General features: G+C 44.7%; 1 protein-coding gene across 2 annotated transcripts; it reads right to left on the bottom strand.

Annotated features, from left to right (window-relative positions):
* Positions 1 to 23: 23 nt before the first annotated feature.
* Positions 24 to 16,346, bottom strand: RUVBL2 (RuvB like AAA ATPase 2). 2 transcript variants are annotated; one of them, XM_081932522.1, is made up of 15 exons: positions 16,224 to 16,346; positions 12,347 to 12,395; positions 11,746 to 11,801; positions 10,718 to 10,859; positions 10,433 to 10,562; positions 9,963 to 10,029; positions 9,668 to 9,774; positions 9,068 to 9,161; positions 8,553 to 8,676; positions 7,470 to 7,564; positions 6,649 to 6,767; positions 5,912 to 6,031; positions 5,640 to 5,769; positions 1,024 to 1,138; positions 24 to 337 (listed from the first exon to the last, which is right to left on the bottom strand). In XM_081932522.1, the coding sequence occupies exons 1-15, from the start codon at positions 16,248 to 16,250 to the stop codon at positions 315 to 317; spliced, it is 1,398 nt and encodes a 465-aa protein (XP_081788648.1). In that variant the 5' UTR covers positions 16,251 to 16,346; the 3' UTR covers positions 24 to 314. The 2 variants fall into 2 exon arrangements, with proteins under 2 accessions (XP_081788648.1, XP_081788647.1); XM_081932521.1 differs by having other exon boundaries at positions 24 to 340; positions 16,224 to 16,345.
* Between the last annotated feature and the right edge of the window lie 4,041 nt (positions 16,347 to 20,387).

Genomic DNA, 20,387 nt, shown 5'->3' with positions numbered 1-20,387 from the left:
GATAATACCAGCAACAGAATTGGTTCCTCATTGTATATAATTCTTTTATGAGAATCAAAATGTTGTGTCGCAGAAAAAAAGCTTGCAGAATTTAAGACTTAAATCTGTTTAAGGAAAGCACCATATTTACAGAGCAATAAGCAGTAAAGACATATAGGAAGCAGTTACTGAAATACTAAAAATGGTGATTTTTGTTGGCTTCGCAATTCAAAGCAAGCAGAAATTCAGTAAATTCTGTTTTATTTGTATAAAAAACTAATAACATAAAGGAATATCGATTCACACTCCCATCTGCTCTGGGTATTTAAATCTCATCATGATGTATCCATGGTATCTCCTTCTGAAAAATAAAAACAAAACATCAAGATGGAGAAACTCTGCCAAGATTATTTGGGGGACGAGTGGGAGATCATCCTCAATAAATAAGGATGTTGTTTAAGAGGACCTGTTCTTAAAATTTTAACTCTATGAAGTTCCCACATAATCATAGAATTCTTTTTACAAAATTATATTAGGAAGCTTCCAGCAATCGAGACCAATGATCAAGTAAAGGGCACTAGAATCAAAAGTACCCATAGTTGTCAGTCTGCATCTTGGATCATTTTGTTCTATATTCCCATTTCATATTCTGTTTAACAGCTTTCATACTTTCTGGCAGACAAACTATAAGAGGGTGGCCTTTTGCTATGGAAAAGCTTGGTACATCCTCAATCATTCACATTACCATAAAAGAACAACAAACATAGGATGTTGAGTCCTAACCTTTGACGGCCTGGCTGAATTTAGAGAGCTCAGTTGTTTGCAATTAATTTGTATGCTTGCTGATTAAGTCTTAATTTCAATAGAATTAGTTCATATAACATATTGCCACAATGTACTTTTGATAGATCATAATTTAGCGCATTGCTTTTTTTCAACAGCACAGTATATAATTGTTGCCATTAAGGAAAATGGCTGCTAGAAGGGAAAATGATTTTGGGACTGGGAGAGCTCTGATTATTCTTCGCTCATACTTTTACTCACTGAGTTCATTAAACATAAAAGCATCTTGATATTCTTTCATGTATTGAGTGGAGCGTGACTCATCCAGGAACAGGGAGTATACACGCTTGATGTCATCAACTTGAACTTCTGTGCCCTGAGGACATAAAAGGAAAGAGACAATATTCCTGGTGCACAGGTAGAAATACATGAAAATGACCCCCACTAACTGCACCATTAAAATAGTAATACCATAATTATTGTGAAGATATGGAATAATTGCCATAGGTTAATGATGATGGATAGTTTTATGTCATGTACAGTATTGGTGTTGAGTAAGGAAAATATGAAACTGTTCACAAAACAGCCAAGAAAGGTTCCTTTCAAAAAGTAAGTTTCCTCATTGATGACTATGAAGAAGACATGTTAGGAACAAGGGTTCCCAAAACAACACTGTTTTCATGTTCAGTGGAGGAAGCAATAATGCCCCACAGTACTGGGAGGTGTAAGACAACTACCAACCAACATGGAAACAACCAACATGGATGGATTTGTCAAACTTTGTTGGGCAATATAAAATTCATGAGAATCTGGATTTCAGGAGCATTGCAATCAATAAGATATCACAAACATTTTCCACACTGACTCTTTTGACATTCAAACCTAGCTTATTCTGGTAAGATTTTCAGTTTGGTAGGAATATAACAAATGTGTGGGAAAGTGAAGATTTAAGTTTAAGTACATAAACAATAGAAATTGTGAACATTACTTTACTTTATTTTAAATTTCTAGACCGCCCCCTCTCCCGAAAGGGACCCCCTCCAAGACTGAGTGGCAGTGGCTACCGGCACCTCGGTTCAGCCAGTTGACACCATCACTGGCCATAGGGGGCGAGCAATTGCCCCCTGTGGAACGGGTGCGCAATTTGGGCATCCTCCTAGATGCCCGGCTGTCGATGGATGACCATGTGGCAGCCGTGGCAAGGGGGGCGTTCCACCAGGTTCGCCTGGTGCGCCAATTGCGCCCCTTACTGGACCGGGATGCCCTACGCACGGTCACTCATGCGCTGGTGGAGTCTCGTCTGGACTACTGCAATGCCCTCTACATGGGGCTTCCCTTGGGACGCGCCCGAAGACTACAGCTAGTCCAGAACGCAGCCGCGCGGGCCATCACCGGGAGTACTAGGTACTCCCACATAACACCTCTCTTGCGCGAGCTGCACTGGCTGCCTGTGGTTTTTCGGGTGCGTTTCAAGGTGTTGATTACCATCTTTAAAGCGCTCCATGGCACAGGACCTAGCTACTTGCGGGATCGCATCCTGCCACACACATTCCTGCGACCAATTCGCTCTCACAGGGAGGGACTCCTCCTGGTGCCGTCCACCAAGCAATGCCAACGGGCGGCGCCTAGGAGTAGAGCCTTCTCTGTGATGGGCCCAACCCTCTGGAATGACCTCCCCCCCGACATCAGAACCACCACCGACTTCCGTTCCTTTCGTCAAAAACTAAAGACTCACCTGTTTCGATTAGCCGGCTTGGCCCATTCATAGTTTTATTTTACCTCCTGGCAGATATTTTTTAATTTGGGAATTTCTAGGTCATTATTTTAACTTTAACTTTTGGGGTATTTTTAGGGGTTATTTTTTAATACTGTTTTTAATTGCTTTATTTTAAGATACAGTTTTTTATAGCCTCCTCGTCTAAGTATTTAAGGATCTGTGTATTTATATATCTATTCTTATGTATTCCTTGTGTTTTAATTTGACTGTACACCACCCCGAAACATGTATTTCCTTCTACATGTCTGAATCTCTGGATAAAAGTAACAAGCCAGAATGTGTTTTCTGGACTCAGTATGCAATCAAGATTTCAAAATTATAACAACCCCAAATTTTCAAATTGTCCTTGTTTTATGATTGTCAGTTCTTATTAATATTTTTTTAATAAATAAAAAGTTTTGTTAATAAACTTTTAATCTTACCAATGTATCGGGGAATTTTTAAAGCTATCCATAAACAGTGATATAACTCTGTCTGTAGTTCCTGATATGTATGTATGTATGTGTATATGTATGTTCTTGGCCATCAAAAGACCTTGAGCAATAGCATAGTCCAGTGATGGAGAATCTTTTTGGCATCACGTGCCAAAAGCGGGGGGAGGGCAGGGGGGTCATGGGCATGTGTGCCACACTCATAATCCTATGCATGCAGATCCCCATGCACATGTGCATGCAACCATCACCCTCGTGCATGAGCGTGTGACCCCCGCCCTCCCCCCTACTTTTGGTGCATGGTGGTCCCGTTTTTTCACCCTTCCCAGGCTCCAGAGGATTTCTAGGAGCCTGGGAGGGTGAAAACACTCTCCCCCGGAGCCCCTCCGGAGGCTTCCAGCACCTTCCACTCACACCTGCAGGACCTGCCACTCCCTGCTGTCTTCAGAGGCAACGGAGGCAACCGCTACTCTTGGTGGGGCATCCGTGCTCATGTGGTCTTGGCCTGAAGCCTCATGACCCTCCCGCCCAGCCAACCACGGCTCACCTGCACTGGGAGGCACCTGGTAGTGCCAGCGGTCTCCCTGGGAGCCGGCGGGCGGTTGCAATGCCCCTGATGCCCAGCGCCTTCCACCGGTGCAGAAAGGGTGTGCAGTGGGGAAACAAGTTCCCCAGGGAGGGGGGAATGAGAGAGATCGGCCCAGCGGGGGGGGGGGGTGTTTCCCGTTTGACATGGGAGCAGCGCTGGGATGAGGCGCTTCACTGGCCGTTTTCATTATGAAGAGGAAATCTCCCTCTGTGGACTTGAGGGGAATAAAAGCCTCCTTTTCTCCCCTTCTCAAATCGCAGCGTGTGGCGAGAGAGAGAGATCGCACACGGGAGAGTGGTGCCTCTCAACAAGTCGCTGAGCGCACTGGCTATCCAGAGACAAATCTGCCCCTGAACCCTAATCGTAGCTGCGGCCCGGCAGGCGGGCGGGGGAGCAGGCACTCTCTCTCTCTGGCTCCCTTGGACTGTGTGTGTTTCTTCTCTCAAATGCCGCAGTTACCCACGCATCAGCCAGGAATGAAGTGCTGACCGCGGCAGCAAGAAACAGAGCTTGGAGAACTAATTGGAGGTGGCATGAGCTCTTCCTCCCTCCCTCTCTCTCCAGGCATGCTGCAATTTGAGAAGGGGAAAAAGGGGGCTTTCTTTCCCCTCAAGTCCATGGAGGGAGCAACGCTGGGTTGAGGCATCCCACCAGCCATTTTGATTCTGAAGGAAATCTCCCTCCGTGGACTTGAGAAAGAGGGAGGGAGTATGTGCGCTCACTCTCGCCTCCTGAATGGCTTTTCTGGCAGAGCTCCCAATGGGGGAGATGGGGTTCCCTCCTCCTCTTGGAGCCCATTATGAAGGAGAAGCCCTGGCAGCCACGATGGGCAAGGAGGAATATGTGCCAGGGCTATTGCTGCTTCCGGCCCCCCGCCTCCCCCCCCCCCCCAGCTCGCCTGTCTCTTTAAATCACGCTTCTTTGCCTAAAGGACTGGAGCGGGACAAAGCAATTGGGAAAGGATTTGTTTGTGTGTGTGTGTGTGTGAGAGAGAGAGAGAGAGAGAGAGAGAGACAGACAGAGACAGAGACAGAGAGAGACGGGGGGAGGGGAGGAGAATAAGATAAGGAGGAAGAACACCCCCCGGACTCTGTGTCTCCCTTTGCCCAGTTGGGCTTGATGCGTGCACTGCTCCTGGGCTCATCAGCCTCCAGACAGACATCAGATTCCCATCCTCCAGCAGTTCAGGGAGGAAAAGGCAGGGCATCCCAACACAGATAGATAGAACTTCTGCTATCTGGGAAGTGAGAGCGAGCCGAGAAGCCTCTGTCTTCCTCCTTACCTTATTTCCCCCACCCCGAAACACACCCTCACCTTTCCCAATTGCTTTCTACTGAGGATGAGGTCATTTCAGGGGGAGACAAAGAGGAGTGAATTAAAGAGACATGCGAGCTGGGGTGGGAGACTGTTTCATGCAGCTTTTTAGCCGTGCAAATGATGGGGAGAAACAGCACCCTCACATGTCAGCTGCTCTTGGCCCGGCAGAGGAGGGGGGTCTCACAAGCCACCCCACCAAGAAAAGCGGTTGCCTCTATTGCCTCCAAAGGCGGCGGGGTGCAGCTGCTGTGGATGGAAGGTGCTGGGCATCGGGGCCGCCGTGGTTTGAAACGGCGCTGAGAAAGCTGCAAGCCTAAAGGCGCCCTCGCTCTTGCGTGCAATCCGGGATCTCCTCACCCCCTCGGCTGCCGCTTTACCTCTCCTTTGGCTCCTGCCCAGCTCTCTCTCTTCTATTTCCCCTTCGTCTCCCCACATTTGCTTACCCGTCCCAGAGAGCTTGGGCTATGCCTCCCTCCAACCCCGCCGGCATCACTCTGAGCAAACTCCCTCCGACCCCGCAGCTGTTGCAAAGCACAACCCAACATGCAAACTGGAAGTCGGTTCCCGAACTTCCGGTTTCTGTGTTGGGTTGTTTTTTGCCCTCTGGAGGCAGGCGAAAAATGGCGAAAAATGAAGGCCAAAGTCAGCTGGCTAGTGCACATGAGCACTGGAGCTGACAGGGCAACGCGTGGCAGAGGTTCGCCATCACGGGCATAGTCCATTGTCAGAATACATTGAAACACCATACCAGGTGTGAGCTTACCTTTCTTTTGCGACACACCAAGTTGGCTGCTGTAATGAGCTGGATGGCATACCGCAGGGAAGTCTCCAAACCAATGCGGGTTAGTACTGTGTATGCATCTTCATTCATCTCAACATCTTCTTCTTCACACCTAAAAGAGAAGCCGGGTGGTAATCGGCATAAAAATGCTTCATTTCAAGTAGAAAAATAAACTATTGTTGTAGTTGGGAAGGGGGAAACTGTGATAAAGGCAATATATTTCAGGCCAGAAGCTGATACAATGTGCTCCTCACCGGATTTTCAATATTTGTTTTGTCTCCTTATCACTGTATGGAGAGGTTGAAATAATCAGCATACGATCCAGCAGGTCAATAGGAATGCCATGGGGGCTTTGATAGTTGGTGCCACGAATCCTGCATTGCAAGGAAAAGAAATTGATGGGGTCCACAGGACTAATAAGCCAGTAGAAAGAATAGCATGTAGATCTAATGGTAAGAGTTCATCTTTGGACAACAGATTTTCCTTCTGCACCTTTAATGAACATAAGTAAATCTTCAGCATTTGTTGTCACATTCACCTCTGTTTGATATTATCCCACTAAAAGTCACTACTTGAGAACAATGGTTTCTGTGCAATCTTAGCTGACTTTACTGAAAACACCCATCATATTTAATAGTTTATAAGAATTCTCCACTCAACAATGCACTATGATCACATGTAATCTTTCTTTCAACTGTATCCTTGCCTATCAATATTTCATTGCCTTCCTTTACTGCATAGAGCAAATCTCATTGCAGCTCAATTTTAATCTCATTGAAAGGGAGTAATGATCCTTATAGGCATTACAATCATTTCAGAGTCGTAATGAGCCGACTCTCAAACTCATGAAAGGCAATCAATTATGCAGGGGAAAGAACAGAACTGCTGCCTAGACTAGAGTTCAGAGAATTTGGGTATTGTAGAAGCTGGTTTTAATGGATTTGTCCATAATGAAATCTTTCAACCACTCACTGAATCACCTGATACTAACCTGGTTATGCCACGATTGGTGGCCATGATGAGGACAGGTGCCATGTCACTCTCCAGGGCTCGATTAAGAAAGGAGAAGCACTCAATATCCAGCATATGGACTTCATCAATGAAGAGAACCTATAGAATAGGGAGAGAGGAAAAATTACATGGGAGATTTACTCTTCCAGAACTTTTAAGTCAGATATAAAATACAAGTAGTCCTCACTTAATCTTCCTAAGTGGGACTGGCAACTCCTCTGCTAAATTAAGAAGTTACTAAGTAGGAAATTACATGACTGGCACTGTGCTTTCTGGCTGAAAGCCAAAAGTGTATTCAATTTCGCCCTTTGGCTTTTGTTTGCCTACTAACCACTCCTCTGCCTTTCTAACTGCTCAAGGAGCTTATTATCTTTCTTATTGTGAAAACAGCCTAGTCTCTTGAAATCCCTTCCTCTCCAATCTTTCTGTTCTGCCAATGAGGAAGCAAGTGATTTCTGTAGGCAACCTTTCCTTTTCCCTTACTTGCTGCTAGTGCAATTGCACTGTTTTTAATGTGTACAAGAATAAAAGGCTTACTCTCTTGAAATCACTTCTTTCCCAATCTTTCTGCTCTATAAGTTAATGGGGAAAACGCCCCACAGGTCAAGCACAATGCATGCTGGTGGTAATCATCATGAAATGATTGAGGGACACTATAGTCATAAATGCTCGTAAATTGGCTGTAAATTTATTTTTTCAGCAGCATCATTAGTTTGGTTGCTGAATAAATGGTCAGTAAGGACTACAAAATGACGGAGATGGCCTGGAGATTTAATCTACATTCTAAAATGTACAACTCACCCCAGGGATCACCTCAGCTTTGCCTTCTTCTCGCCATTCTGCTACCTTTGCATTGATCTGCTCCCGTACTTCTGACTTTATTTCTCCTGTGTCACCTGGAAATATAGGATCAGAAATGAGAGGAAACATGAATCATTGTTACCCATACTTTTCATCTCTATATGTAGATGGAATCTAAAAATACCTCATATTAATTTATGAGTGGAGTGGAGAGAATATATAAGAATCATTTATCCTTTGTTATTTCACTTCTTTTCTTACTAAAATATATTAACATTATTAACATAATAATGTTAAAAAGCAATTTTTTAGAAATGCAAAATTATACCCCCCCCCAAAGCCATTTTCTGTTTTATGGCTTGGTAGATATTTTCTCAGTTAATAAGAGTTCAATGATTATAATTTCAGAAAATACTACCCAAAATATGTTTTGATAAATAAATAAAAGATTAAGAGTAAATGGTGAAGCTCATACATTTCCCATGTATCTAACTATTGATATAATTTCAATACTTGTTAAAATACACAATAAAATATCATTGTATCTTACTGTTAATTATCATTACATAAATATCACAACCCTAACCCTATATTCTCCGCATATAAAGTGCCAAAAACATAATTTTTATATTTTTAAAATAATGTTTCTTGAATTCCATAGGCTTAAAGTTTGAAGAATTACAAGCTATGGAATTTCCCCCCCCCCCCCCCCAAATTGTTCCATTCAAAATTTACATTATACTGAAATGCTATTATTTGTGCTGGCCTACAGGACATAAAAACTATACGGGAACTGCTGTCCTGTATTAAACCTATTGATCTTTTTTACCAATCATATAGCTATAGTGAATTACAATTTCTACAATCTCCAGCCACCATAAAATAATGGGATATGTGATCTCACTGGCATAAAGAAAACTAGATTGACACTTAACAGAAGATGTCTCTTATAAATATGCATATTATTTCCTCTGCTATCTTAGCAACTTGAATCCAATGTAATAGCTACGACCTCTTCCTTGACCGAAAATACCAAACACCAAAGTTTGATACTCTCCCTTTTCTCCCACTTCATTTTCCTACCAGAAAAGAGCGCCAGAAATCCTTGAGTGCGGCTATTGATGACATCAATTTCATGTAGTGACACTGTATGCACGACTTCCTTGCGCTTTTGCAGTTCTCCATCAGGGCACTGCACAAACTTTGTCTAAATCAGACAGATGTAGTTAAACTTGAATCCTCCCTAACTTATTGCTTCCCAGCCCAGCCCTGTAATTTGAAGCTCAGACAGAAAGCATCTGAAAAATGTATACTTATAAAACTATTACAGCATTCAGCTAAGCCCAACACTATCTACTCTCTTAGAGCTAGGATGGATGCCTTTATAATTCCTGCTTCCTAGGATTCTTAATCAGGGACTAAATTATTTATCAGGGACTTCTGCCTTCAAAGCAAAGCCTCCACATCTTGGCCACAGTCTATAATGCCTGTAAAAGCTGTCCATCTAAGATCACAATTCCTACCTCCCCACTCCCCATAATAAACCTCGGGTCTCTTTGTAGCCTCCCACAAATTTACCTTCTGCCCCATGGCAATACCTGAGAGCCCATTGCATCATAATCCCGGGCCCGTGTGAAGGAACGTCCTAGTTTGGTAATCTTTCCTGTAGCTTTGTCTATAGTAATGACATCCCTGTAGAAACAGACAGAGGTAACTTTGGATTGGGCCTGGCATTCAACATTGAATGAAAGACATCTCATGAAGAAACTCAGTGTCTCCCATGGCATCAGACATACCAGCTAATTTATCTTTTCTCTTTTGAAAGAAGAATCAAGATTTTTTTTTTAAAGGATGAACTTATTTTCTGTTCCCCATCTGATATCCTTTTTGCTTTAACACATATACGCTTCTCATTGTATGATCTCCATTAACCACAATGATAGCAGTGATAAGTCATCCCAATGTCTGCTGGAGAACCGGACACCGAAGAGTTAAAAGCACCGGACCAGAAAGACTGACATTCAAATCTGTACTTGACCATGGAATTCACTGAGTGATTTTCACAAAGCCTTTCTAAAATCCAGACAAATAAAAAAATTCAAGTCTTTGCCACTACCTATCTAGTATAAGCCCTTGATTTTCATCTGTGTCTGTTGCTGTCTCTTGCAACTCTTTCCCCTTCTTTGCTCAGAACTCACCCAGCTTGCACTTTCTCCTTGGTCAGTGACTCTATCATCTTGGTGCCCAAATCATAGATTGTCTCCATCTCTGTAGTTTTCAAGGTCAACTTCCCAACTTTGGCACCCTGCAACAGGAAGGGACCAATCAACTTTCTCCAGTGATCATGACCTTAATGAAGATGCTTCTATAGAGAGTTTTAATTGTCCAATTAAATTGGACAATTTAATTAAATTAAATTGTAATTTCAGTACTGGACAATTGGAGGCATTCAACTTCATTTTCGCCATATTATTCTATTCTAGCTCAACTCACAGAACCAGTTGCTGGACGATCTATTTGAATCTCCACAACTTCACCTTCAATTATCTCTGTTTCTTCCCTGTAAAAAATCATTAAAATGGTCATTGGAAAAAGAAAGAGGACATATGGTTAACATGTCTCATTACATTACTTTTGCATAAAAAGTGGAAATATAATTTCAAAGTCAATCAAGAAACCTTTTTATTAATTTGTTTCTACTTCCCATTTAAACAACTAAAGCCATAACTCTAGTTACAGCTAATTCAGAGTAATTGCACAGTAATTGCCCAAATGTCATTGAAAGCAACCCAAAAAATATTGCAGCTAACAAGCTAAAATCAGCGTATAAGTATTGCTTAGATATAAATAGTAAAAAGTCTGGTTGTTCATTTCCTTATGTTGTTTAACTCTCTGATCCTTTCTGTTGGAGCAGTAGACCCTAATCAGTCCTTGGAGAATACAAATTCGTGGCAACTTCTTACTTGATGCGGACACCAATGGAACGCCGAAAGGACTGAGTTAGTGCCTCAGTTTTGCTCATCTCCAAAGAGAAGATTTCACTTCCAGAAATAGCTGTAAAAGGAGTGTCAAGACCCAGTGCTTGGGCCATGCCTGTAAGAGAGACAATAGCATGGTTACTACATAACGAGAATGCAGCCAGAATTATTCAAGAAAAGAGATTCAGAATGAGGAATCTTCATGTTGATAGACCCATTATCATTCAAGATATCAGCAACTGATTGCTGGTTTCTAGAATTTCCCCTTACCCATGGCAATGGCTGTTTTTCCTGTGCCTGGCTGGCCGGCAATCAAGACAGCCCGACCAGCAATTTTGCCTTCCTTTATCATCTCCAAAATCACCCCAGCAGCTCGACGAGCAGCCAACTGTCCTACCATGCCCTGGGATACCTAACAGGGAGGAGAAAAAAGGGAGGGAAATGGACAACTGGGAAATATTTATTTTCCTTTATTTCACTCCTTACAAAGCATATTTCTCACATTTGCTTTCTGACACTTGGCCTATTAATCTCTCCTAAATGCAGTTTAACACTATTCAAGTACTGCATATAATGGGTTATATATTTAACCCTATATTAATTGCATTTTAGATTGCAAAATTATAATCAGGAACTTAATCTTTCCTGCTTGTTTTCTATGACAGTAGGAGATAGTTAAGATAAATAATTTCCTGGAAAACATTCAAGTAGTAAATTGTATTGAGTTTACTTGTAAATAAAAATGATCAGAGAAAAACTAATCCAGAGCTGACCAGTCTTTATCTTAATAACAAAAATAATCTCATATTCCCTTGTGCGTGGAGTGGGGTGTGGATATTGAGTTTTGACTTATGTTCAGTTACTCAGTGACCATTTGAAATTATGAATGGCCTTCTGAAAGATTATTACAACTCAGATTCGAAGTTATGACACCAAGCTCCCCCTCCCCGTAGCAGTATTGGGATATGTATAATACAATTGTCTGAAGAACTTACATGTTTCTTTTTCCTTAACTGAATAAATATTTATATATGTTCCACATATTTTTGTTCTTTAAAAGTTAAGATAATTTATTTATAATGAAATTCATTTATCTGAAAAACACATTAGCACAGATAAAGCCAATTAACTGAATAATTTGGCAAATGAATAATTTTTCTTCTCTTGCAGTTTAAATTTGAACACTAAACCTCTCTCAATTATTGCACCTATTATTCCACTCTGTCACTTGAACAAACTGCTTCTTCTCCCAACTTCAATAAATCCAAAAACTTTCTGAAAATTATTTTCTCAAGTACCTGTCTGGGTTCCAAGGTATCATCCAAGCCAAGTCCTCGAATGTGGGAATGGGCTCCTGTGCACATGAAAGAGAAAGATTACTTGAAAAGAGGTTGGTGACATTGTATATTGGAAGCAGACAATTTTCTGGAAGCTGTATTTAATATTTTTTATGGGCGGGCAATTTCCACAGGTAATGATGCAAAGTTGTTGAGGCAACCTCAAGTAGGTAGATGGATAGTTTTGGAAGGTTTTTTTGAAGTATTTTTTTTTAATTAGACATCTGCAGTTAATAAGTTAAGCCTACTTAAAGATCTATTTAAATGTTTCATTTTCCTTACTCAAAATAAAGGAGATAATTTCTTGTCCATTTTATTTGGAAGTCACGAATAAAAGAATCTGCCCTGAGACTCAGCATTGACTGCCTTGCTGTATACCAGGAGAATCAAAATTACAAAGCCATCTAATTCTACAACAGCTTTTGATTTGGCAATCATTTCCATACAGACAGAAGCACATTGATTTGTTAGATTTGTCACATAATTATTGATTTAATAATAAACTTCCCCATAGGAATAAAATTGGAAATTGTTCTAGGAAGAGGCAGCAATGAAAACATACCAATACGCTCAATCCGGGTAACATCGCGAATTTCAGGAACTTTTGTAGCCTGAGAAAAAAAAGAGATGATGATGAGGTTGCTCATATATCAAAATTTTTCTGTCCTAAATCTCAAATAAGTAACATATTTTGGTCTGAATTTTTGAGCTAAACAGACATAGAACAGATCGCTCTCTAGATCTCTTCAAAACATGTATCTCATTTGGAAACACCTCATATAAAGTGATATAAACTGTAACCGTGTGGCATCCAAACACAAAATGAACTACAATACTCCCAAAGGTGTTTTCAAGAATGCAAATGGCCAGCTGTTTGCAAGGAGTATAAATCCTTTCATTCCCCATCATCCAGTCAGAGATTAAAAAGCTTCTTGGACGAGAAGTGAAATGTCGTCAAAGAAAAACATATCTTGAAAAAAAAAACCTTTGGGACTAACATGAGCTGGATGACTCACAATCTTCATAGACACTGAGCTACTGAGATACCAAATGTGAACTCTCTTGTCATCTCACATCACTCCAAACACAGAATATTATATAATTAGATCACATGTTGTTGGAAAATGTCCAACATGACTCCCAATCAAACAGTTGATAAAATAATCAATATATACCATGTTTCCCCGAAAATACAACCTGTCCTGAAACTAAAGCCTTGCCACATTTTTCGCGTGGGCAAAAATATAAGCCCACCCCGAAAATAAACACCCTAGACAACACCCCCCCCTCCGGCCAGGCAGAGTACCGCTCACCGACATAGCGGTATCCTGAAGGTGCCAAGCCACAGGAGCCGGGGGGGGGGAGGCGCTCACATTGCTTGGCGCCTTCAGGATACTGCTAGTTTGGGGAGTGGCGTTCTGCCTGGCTAGAGGGGGCAGTGGCCGGGCAGCTACTTCCTTGCGAACTGGCTCCCGAAGAGCCGGGGACAGCCTCAGGGGCGAAGCAGCCATGAGGTGACCAAGCTCACAAGCAATCACCCGGCAAACCCCCTCTCCAGCCGGGCAGAGTATCATTCACTGACCTAGGGGGTATCGCTAGGGTGCCAAGCCACGTGGCGCTCTGCCCGCCCCTCAGCTCCCGCGGCTTGGCACATTAGGGATACTCCCTAGGTCAGTGCATGGAGCTCTGCCCGGCTGGAAAAGGGGGTTGCGCACCTGTTCCACCCCCAGCAGGTATGCCTCCTAGCCTCAACATGTCTGGGCCCAGCTCTCCCTGCAGCAGCCGCTGCCGTGCTCCGAGCATAACGTCTTTTCCGGTTCCAAACTCCAAAACTCGGCTTCCGAGTCTTCCAGAAGCGGCCGCTCTAGGAGTGCAATCTATGGTTGTGGGCTGGCTGCTGGAAGACCCACAACCATAGAAGGCACTCCTAGAGCGGCCGCTGCTGGAAGACTCGGCAGCCAAGTTTTGGAGTTTGGAACCGGAGAAGACGTTATGCTCGGAGCACGGCAGTGGCGGCTGCTGCTGCAGGGAAAGCTGCACCCAGACATGTTGAGGCTAGGAGGCATGCCTGCTGGGGGCGGAACAGGCATGCAACCCAGCTAGGCAGCGCTCCATGCACTGACCTAGGGGGTATCCCTAATGTGCCAAGCCGCGGGAGCTGGGGAGTGGGCAGAGCACCACGTGGTTTGGCGCCTTAGGGATACCCCCGTCAGTGAATGGTGCTCTGCCTGGCTAGAGAGGGGGTTTGCCGGGCAGTTGCTCGTGAGCTTGGTCACCTCATGGCTGCTTCGCCCCTGAGGCTGTGCCAGGCTCTTCGGGAGCCAGTTCGCAAGGGAACAGCCGCCCGACAACCCCAAAACAATAAGCCCTCCCCTATAATAAGCCCAAGGCCATATTTTGTAAGTAAAAAGAAAATAAGACCCTGTCGTATTTTCGGGGAAACACGGTATATATGGAATGAAACAGAATGGATGGAACAAAATAAAATGTAATTGGAACATGGAGACAAAGGAGGAAAAAAAGAAAGATGAGGAAAGAGATAGAAAAGACAAGCTGAAGCAGCATTGTACTGTGAATGAGGTCACACTGGAAAACTGAAGAATACAGTACAGTAGTTATATGAATGATAGAATACATTTGTATAAACGTTGTAGTTGTGTGAATGCACATATAGATAGTCCTTGAGTTATGATGCCAATTGGGACTGGAATTGCTGTTGCTAAGCAATGTGGTTGTGTAATGTCATGTGACTGCATTGCTTGGTGATACTTCCTAACTCCAAGGTACACAAAATCACTAAGCAGAAAGAGGTATGAGTTCCAGGTAAGGAATGTGAGTGGGGAGGCTGAGGGCGGGCCAGCACAGACTGCACACAAATCACAGGAGGCAGGGGAGGGTCACCACATGTTCTGTTTGAGCTGTAGGAGGCCAAAGGATGACCAGGAGAGGCTGTACAAAGGCAGGGAAGTGCTGTGAGCGGGAGAAAAAGAGAGAAATGATTTCCGACCTTTCCTGCTGGCTTCCTTGCTGAGTTTATTTGTGGGAAATTGACAGGGTAGCTAGCAAATGGTGATCACATGACCACAGATCCCTGCAAGGTTCCTGCCATAAACTGACCATACAGGTGCTTGAACTGTGATCACATGACCACAGGGGACCGTCAATGGTCAGAACTTTGAGAACTGATCTACATTAAAAAAAAATCAATACCATAACTTTAAATGGTCACTGAATGAAAGGACACAAACTGAAGACTTTTTGAACATGAGAGCCAGAGCAAAAAACAATGTTCTTAGAATATCATGGTAGTTTAGTGTTAGAGTTAATCTAGATTAAAATCCTTACTCTTAAATAATTCAAAATATGATTTGGCAAACTACATGACCCCCACCCCACCCCCATCCTCATTTCTGCCATGAATTTTTCAGATCCTGTATCTGGTGTTTAATAGGTTCCATAATTGCTGGGCAACAAGATATCCATCAAACGACTATTTAGGATGTTGCTGCGGGGCACTTTCCCATTCTGATAGTGGAGAAGTAGAAATCCTAATTAGAATCATTGGGAGACAAGTTAATCACTGTATCAACTCTCTCCTAGCAGCCCTGGTATAATTTATTCAGGAAAGGGGATAAAATGAAAGTTATGAGAATGTGCAGTAAATAGTCTAGCACAGTATTTCTCAAGCTTGACGTTGTTAAGATGAGTGGGTTTTCAGAATTCCCCAGCCAGTATGCAGACGAGGGAGTTCTGGGAGTTGAAGTCCACCCTAAAAGGCAATATTACATCCACACATGCTTAAACAAGTAACTGAATTAATGTATCTTTAGAATCTATACCCTAAACCATTGTTAAATTTCAAAAATGTATTAGGATAACCTTAGCCAAGCTACACGTGTTGTGCAAAGACTACTGCTAAATCTCAACCACCTGATTTAACATTTTGTGAACTCAAAACGAAATCAGATCAGCACAAGTCATTGCACCGCTAAGAATCTTGCTGTTATATATTTCAGAAATCCCAACCTAGCTTAACAAGTTTAAAGGACAAACTAGCAAGTGGCGAAACAGAACTAGGTAAACTCCTCGGAGTTAAAGTTATATATACATAAATGCAATTCACACGACATGGAAATGTATCCCAGTCCCCAAAATGCTGTCTTCCCAAAGAGCCTGTTCCCACTTTTGTCACGTAGACTGGCGGCAAATGATGGGAGCTGTAATCCAATGCATTTTAAGCAAAGCAGGCAGGCAGGACCCTCGTATTTTCTAGAAGGGAGCGAATGGGGAGGAGCACTAGTGCATCCCACGGGGGTTTCTGCCGCCTCGCTCCCCCCATCAGAAGCTCAATGACGACCAGGGACCCGGAGTGTCCTCGCGTGGGGGAAAAGGAGGTTAGCCGACTCTCTCCCTAGAACGAAAACGAGGCTGTTGCTCACCGCGGCCGTTGCCATGCTGCTATTCATGCAACCCTCCTCTCGCGCCGTTTCCAAGCCCCAGCCCGCTCCGCCTTCTCCAAGTCACTGGAGGCCGGGAGCAAAAGCCGGAAACAGGAAGTGCCTCGGTTGAATTTGCAGTCGAGCTTCTATGATCTCTTTCCATGTGATTTTTTCCGACCGCTCTAGCTCGCCTCTATATGGAAGTGCGCAGAAACCCTTTCATTGGTCCTTTGCTGGCACGATCGAGTTCAACCCGCCTCCTGCTCGCCCTCGTGGCCAGTTTCGATAATGTTTCTCTTAAGTGTGTATATGATCTGCTTGTACTGGAAAAAAAGATTGGAACTGCTCCGTATGCCGTTTTGGATCAGTTGAGGAACGGAGCAAGCAGCAATCACGCACCAAAGATGAATTTCAGGGGAGTAATTCAGGGGTCATTCAGGAGAACAAATCTAGATTAAAATCCTTACTCTTAAAAAAAATATATTTAAAGATCTCACGAGTTTTAAATCATTAGATCTGTTAGATTGGGTATTGAGAAGGCAGACACAGGCTTATAGCAACAACAGCTCTTAATTAACAGTAGAACAGTCTGTACAATCCAGCAACTGCTTGGTTTGACAGCAGCCCTTTTATAGGAAGCTGTCAGATCTCTCAACCAATAGGATTGAACCTCGGTTCCTGCCGGAACAGAGGACCTTGGTGGAAACCATGATAGTTAGAGTGAATATCTAACGCCCCTCCCCTCTTAGTTGGGATGTTTCTATTGGTCACGTAATCACGCAGGTGGGGGGGGTTGTTTAGTCCTACCAGTCCTGCACAGTTCATTTGGAACCGGTTCTTTGGGCAGGTCGGACGGGCCTGTCTACTTTCCAGCTCCGCTCTGTGGAACCTCCTGGAACTTTTCCCAGGCCGTGGCTGGAGCTTCTGGGATTTGCTCATTTGGAGCTTGCTGTGGGCCTGCAACAAATTCAGATAAGTCCCTCGGTACCCTCGAGCTTGAGTTGGCTGTAGAAGGAGTGAGTGGTTGCTCCTTTTGGTTGGGCTTTGGCTGATTTGTTCAGGAGTTGCGCCTGATGTTCTAAGTGTGGAGTTGGAGAGGCGGCCACGGAGTTGGTCAATATGCCTCCTCCAGTTTCTACCATCCTCGAGCTCTAAAAGATAAGAGCGAGGCCCGGTGATGCCTATCACCATGGCAGGGATCCACAGAATTCCCCCGGCGTAGTTGCGGGCGTATACTGAGTCCCCTACGCTAACGTTTCGAATCTTGCTTGTGGAGTCAGGGGGTGATGTGGCAGAATAGTTTGGGTGTAGCCGGTCTAAGAGTGACCTTAGCCGGCGACCCATGAGAAGCTCGGAGGGGCTTCTCCCGGTAGTGGCACTTGGCGTGATGTGTTGGATTAACAAATAGTGATCAACCCGTGTTTGCCAATCCCCTGGGCCCATCCTAGCGAGGGCCTCTTTTGCAGATCACACCATTCTCTCTCCCCCTGACCATTGGGTGGAATGGCGCAACCAGGGCATGCCTGATTCCCTGACTTGCTAAGTAGGTCTCGAATTGTAAGGCCGTGAATTGGAGCCCATTGTCAGAGACCAAGACATCGGGCAGGCCGTGCGTGGAGAAAAGTCTCCGTAGCACCTTGATGACCGCTTCTACCGTGGTGGAGGTCATCAGGACTACCTCTAACCACTTCGAGTAAGCGTCCACAACTACGAGGAAAGTCTGGCCATGAACTGGGCCAGCAAAGTCAATGTGCACCCTAGACCAGGGTGTTTGAGGACGCTCCTACTCCTTAGCGGGCGCCTCTGGGGGAGCTGGTCTGGACTCCTATTACGGTGTGCAGGTAGCCACTCATTCTTCTATCTCCCTGTCCATGTTAGGCTACCACAAGTAACTCCTAGCCAAGGACTTCATCCTGACAATGCCAGGATGCCCCACATGTAAAGCCTCCAATACTGCCCTGCGCAGTTTGCTTGGAATAACCACTTGGTCCCCCCACAGTAGACAGCCATTGATTACTGGCAACTCATCGCGTTTTGTAAAATACAATTTAAAATCAGCCCCAACAGGCCCCTTGGGCCACCCCCTCCACACCCAGTTCAAAATTTGTTTGATGGTGGAGTCCTTTGCAGAATGATGGGCATCGTCATTGGATGAGACATGTCCAGTGTCCAGGCAGTCATTGAGCAAGACCAGTGTCTCGGGAGTGGGGTCAGCAAGAAGTTCTGGTAGGGGACAGTGGTTCAATGCATCTGCGTGTCCCAAAGTGGAGCCGGGGCAGTGGATCAGTTTGTAGTAGTGTGCAGCCAGGAAAGCAGTGCACCTGGTCATGCGAGGTGATAACGATACTGGAGTAGGTTGGTCCCCAGCTAGTAGTCCCAGCAACGGTTTGTGGTCGGTCACAAGTTCGAAATCCCGGCCGTAAAGGTACTTGTGGAACCTTTTGACTCCCACCACTGCAGCCAGAGCCTCGCGGTCCATTTGGCTGTAATTTCTTTCCGCGGAAGACAAGGTTCTCGAGTAAAAAGCAATAGGGGCTTCTGTGCCGTTGGGCATGCACTGGCTGAGGACAGCACCAACGCCGAATGGAGAAGCATCGCAGGTTAACATTAATGGCAGCGTCTGGCTGTACTGGAGTAGAAGGGAGTCAGCTGTCAGTAGTTGCTTGACCGCGACAAATGCAGTAGCCTTGGCTCTGCCCCAGGACCACTTTGCATTTTTGGCCAGGAGACGGTGAAGCGGTTCAGCGACAGTGGTTTTCTGTTTAAGAAAGATGCTGTAGAAATTAAGGAGCCTGAGGAACGCCTGCAGCTCGGTTTGATTGTGGGGTGGGGGGCTTCCTGGATTGCTTTTATTTTCTGTGATGTCGGATGAATCCCAGAGCCATCGATCACGTACCTAAGGAATTCAACCCTTGGTACATTAATTTTGCATTTTTCTTTTTTAAGCCGGAGGCCTTTTTCTCTAATTCTGGCCAGAACCATTCGAACTCGTTTTAAAAGTTGTGCCTCGTTTGCAGCCGATACCAAGATGTCGTCGAAATAGGGGACGACTCCTGGTATCCCCTGCAAAAATCGTTCTATGACGCTTTGGAACAGTCCCGGGGCGATACTAACACCAAATTGTAGGCAGTGGCATTTGAATGCATCCCTGTGCGTCACAATGGTTTGAGCCTCCACTGTAGCACTATCTACAGGCAACTGTTGGTATGCCTGCGCCGTGTCTAATTTCACAAATGTTTTTCATGGGCCGAGCGAATGTAGTAGGTGCTGTACAATGGGTACAGGGTATGCGGCTTGTTATAGCGCCTTGTTAATTGTATATTTATAGTCTGCGCAGATGCAGACTGATCCGTCAGGCTTGACCAGGGTCACAATAGGGGTCTCCCAATGAGTATGGTCGACTGGTTGTAGGATTCCCTGGCTCACGACCTTGTCAATTTCCCTGTCAATTTTAGGGCGGAGAGCAAAAGGTACTCTCCTGGGTTTCAGCCTTATTGCCGCTATGATGGCGTCCAAGCTAAAGGAGATTGGCGTCCCCACATACTTACCAAGACCGGTAGCGAAGACATCCTCGAACTCCTTAAAGATGGCCTCGGTGCCATCTTCCTTCATGGAGTTGACTGGTTCCAACCCCAGGGCTTGGAACCAGTCAAGCTCCAGGAGGCTCTGCAGGTTGTTGCTGGCTACGGTCACGGGAAGCTTTGCGCAGGATTCTTTGACTCGCACCCGGAACATGCCCTGGCCAACAATGGGGACCTGGTTCCCCTGGTAGTCTCGTAGGCTGATGTCAGGGGTGCGAAGATGCTGTTTTTTCAAGCTCGGGATGGCTTGCTTCAGGGTCGACTATGACATGATTGTTAATGACGATCCAGTGTCTATCTAGAGCTCACAGGGAGCGTCCTCTATGAGGACAGTGATCTTCGTTTTTTTTGGCCGCCTAGTGTGGACTTGTCCTATCGCAGTGTGATAGGTAACCTTTGTTTCTCTCTCTGGGCGCCCTTGTGGTTTCTGCCAGGGCCCTGGGGAGGGCCTCTGTTGGCGGCTCGGAGTAGTTTTTAGCTGCCATGTGTTGGCAGGGAATTCGCTCTGGCACACTTGGGCAATGTGCCCCTTTTGTTCGCAATGCTGACAGGTTGCGTCTCGGAAATGGCAAGTAGACCGGGC

This window comes from Natrix helvetica (genome assembly GCF_964273705.1).
Source record: "Natrix helvetica genome assembly, chromosome: Z".
Taxonomy (NCBI): domain Eukaryota; kingdom Metazoa; phylum Chordata; class Lepidosauria; order Squamata; family Natricidae; genus Natrix; species Natrix helvetica.
This window is presented reverse-complemented; position numbering and strand designations above follow the sequence as displayed.

Bases quoted from the DNA above. Each gene is read 5' to 3' on its own strand.
- RUVBL2 (XM_081932521.1), bottom strand. From the start codon at position 16,250: ATGAATAGCAGCATGGCAACGGCCGCG. The intron at 12,396-16,223 runs GTGAGCAACAGC...TTTTTTTCTCAG, and splicing joins GCAGCATGGCAACGGCCGCG to GCTACAAAAGTTCCTGAAAT. The intron at 5,770-5,911 runs GTGAGGAGCACA...CTTCTCTTTTAG, and splicing joins AAACAAATATTGAAAATCCG to GTGTGAAGAAGAAGATGTTG.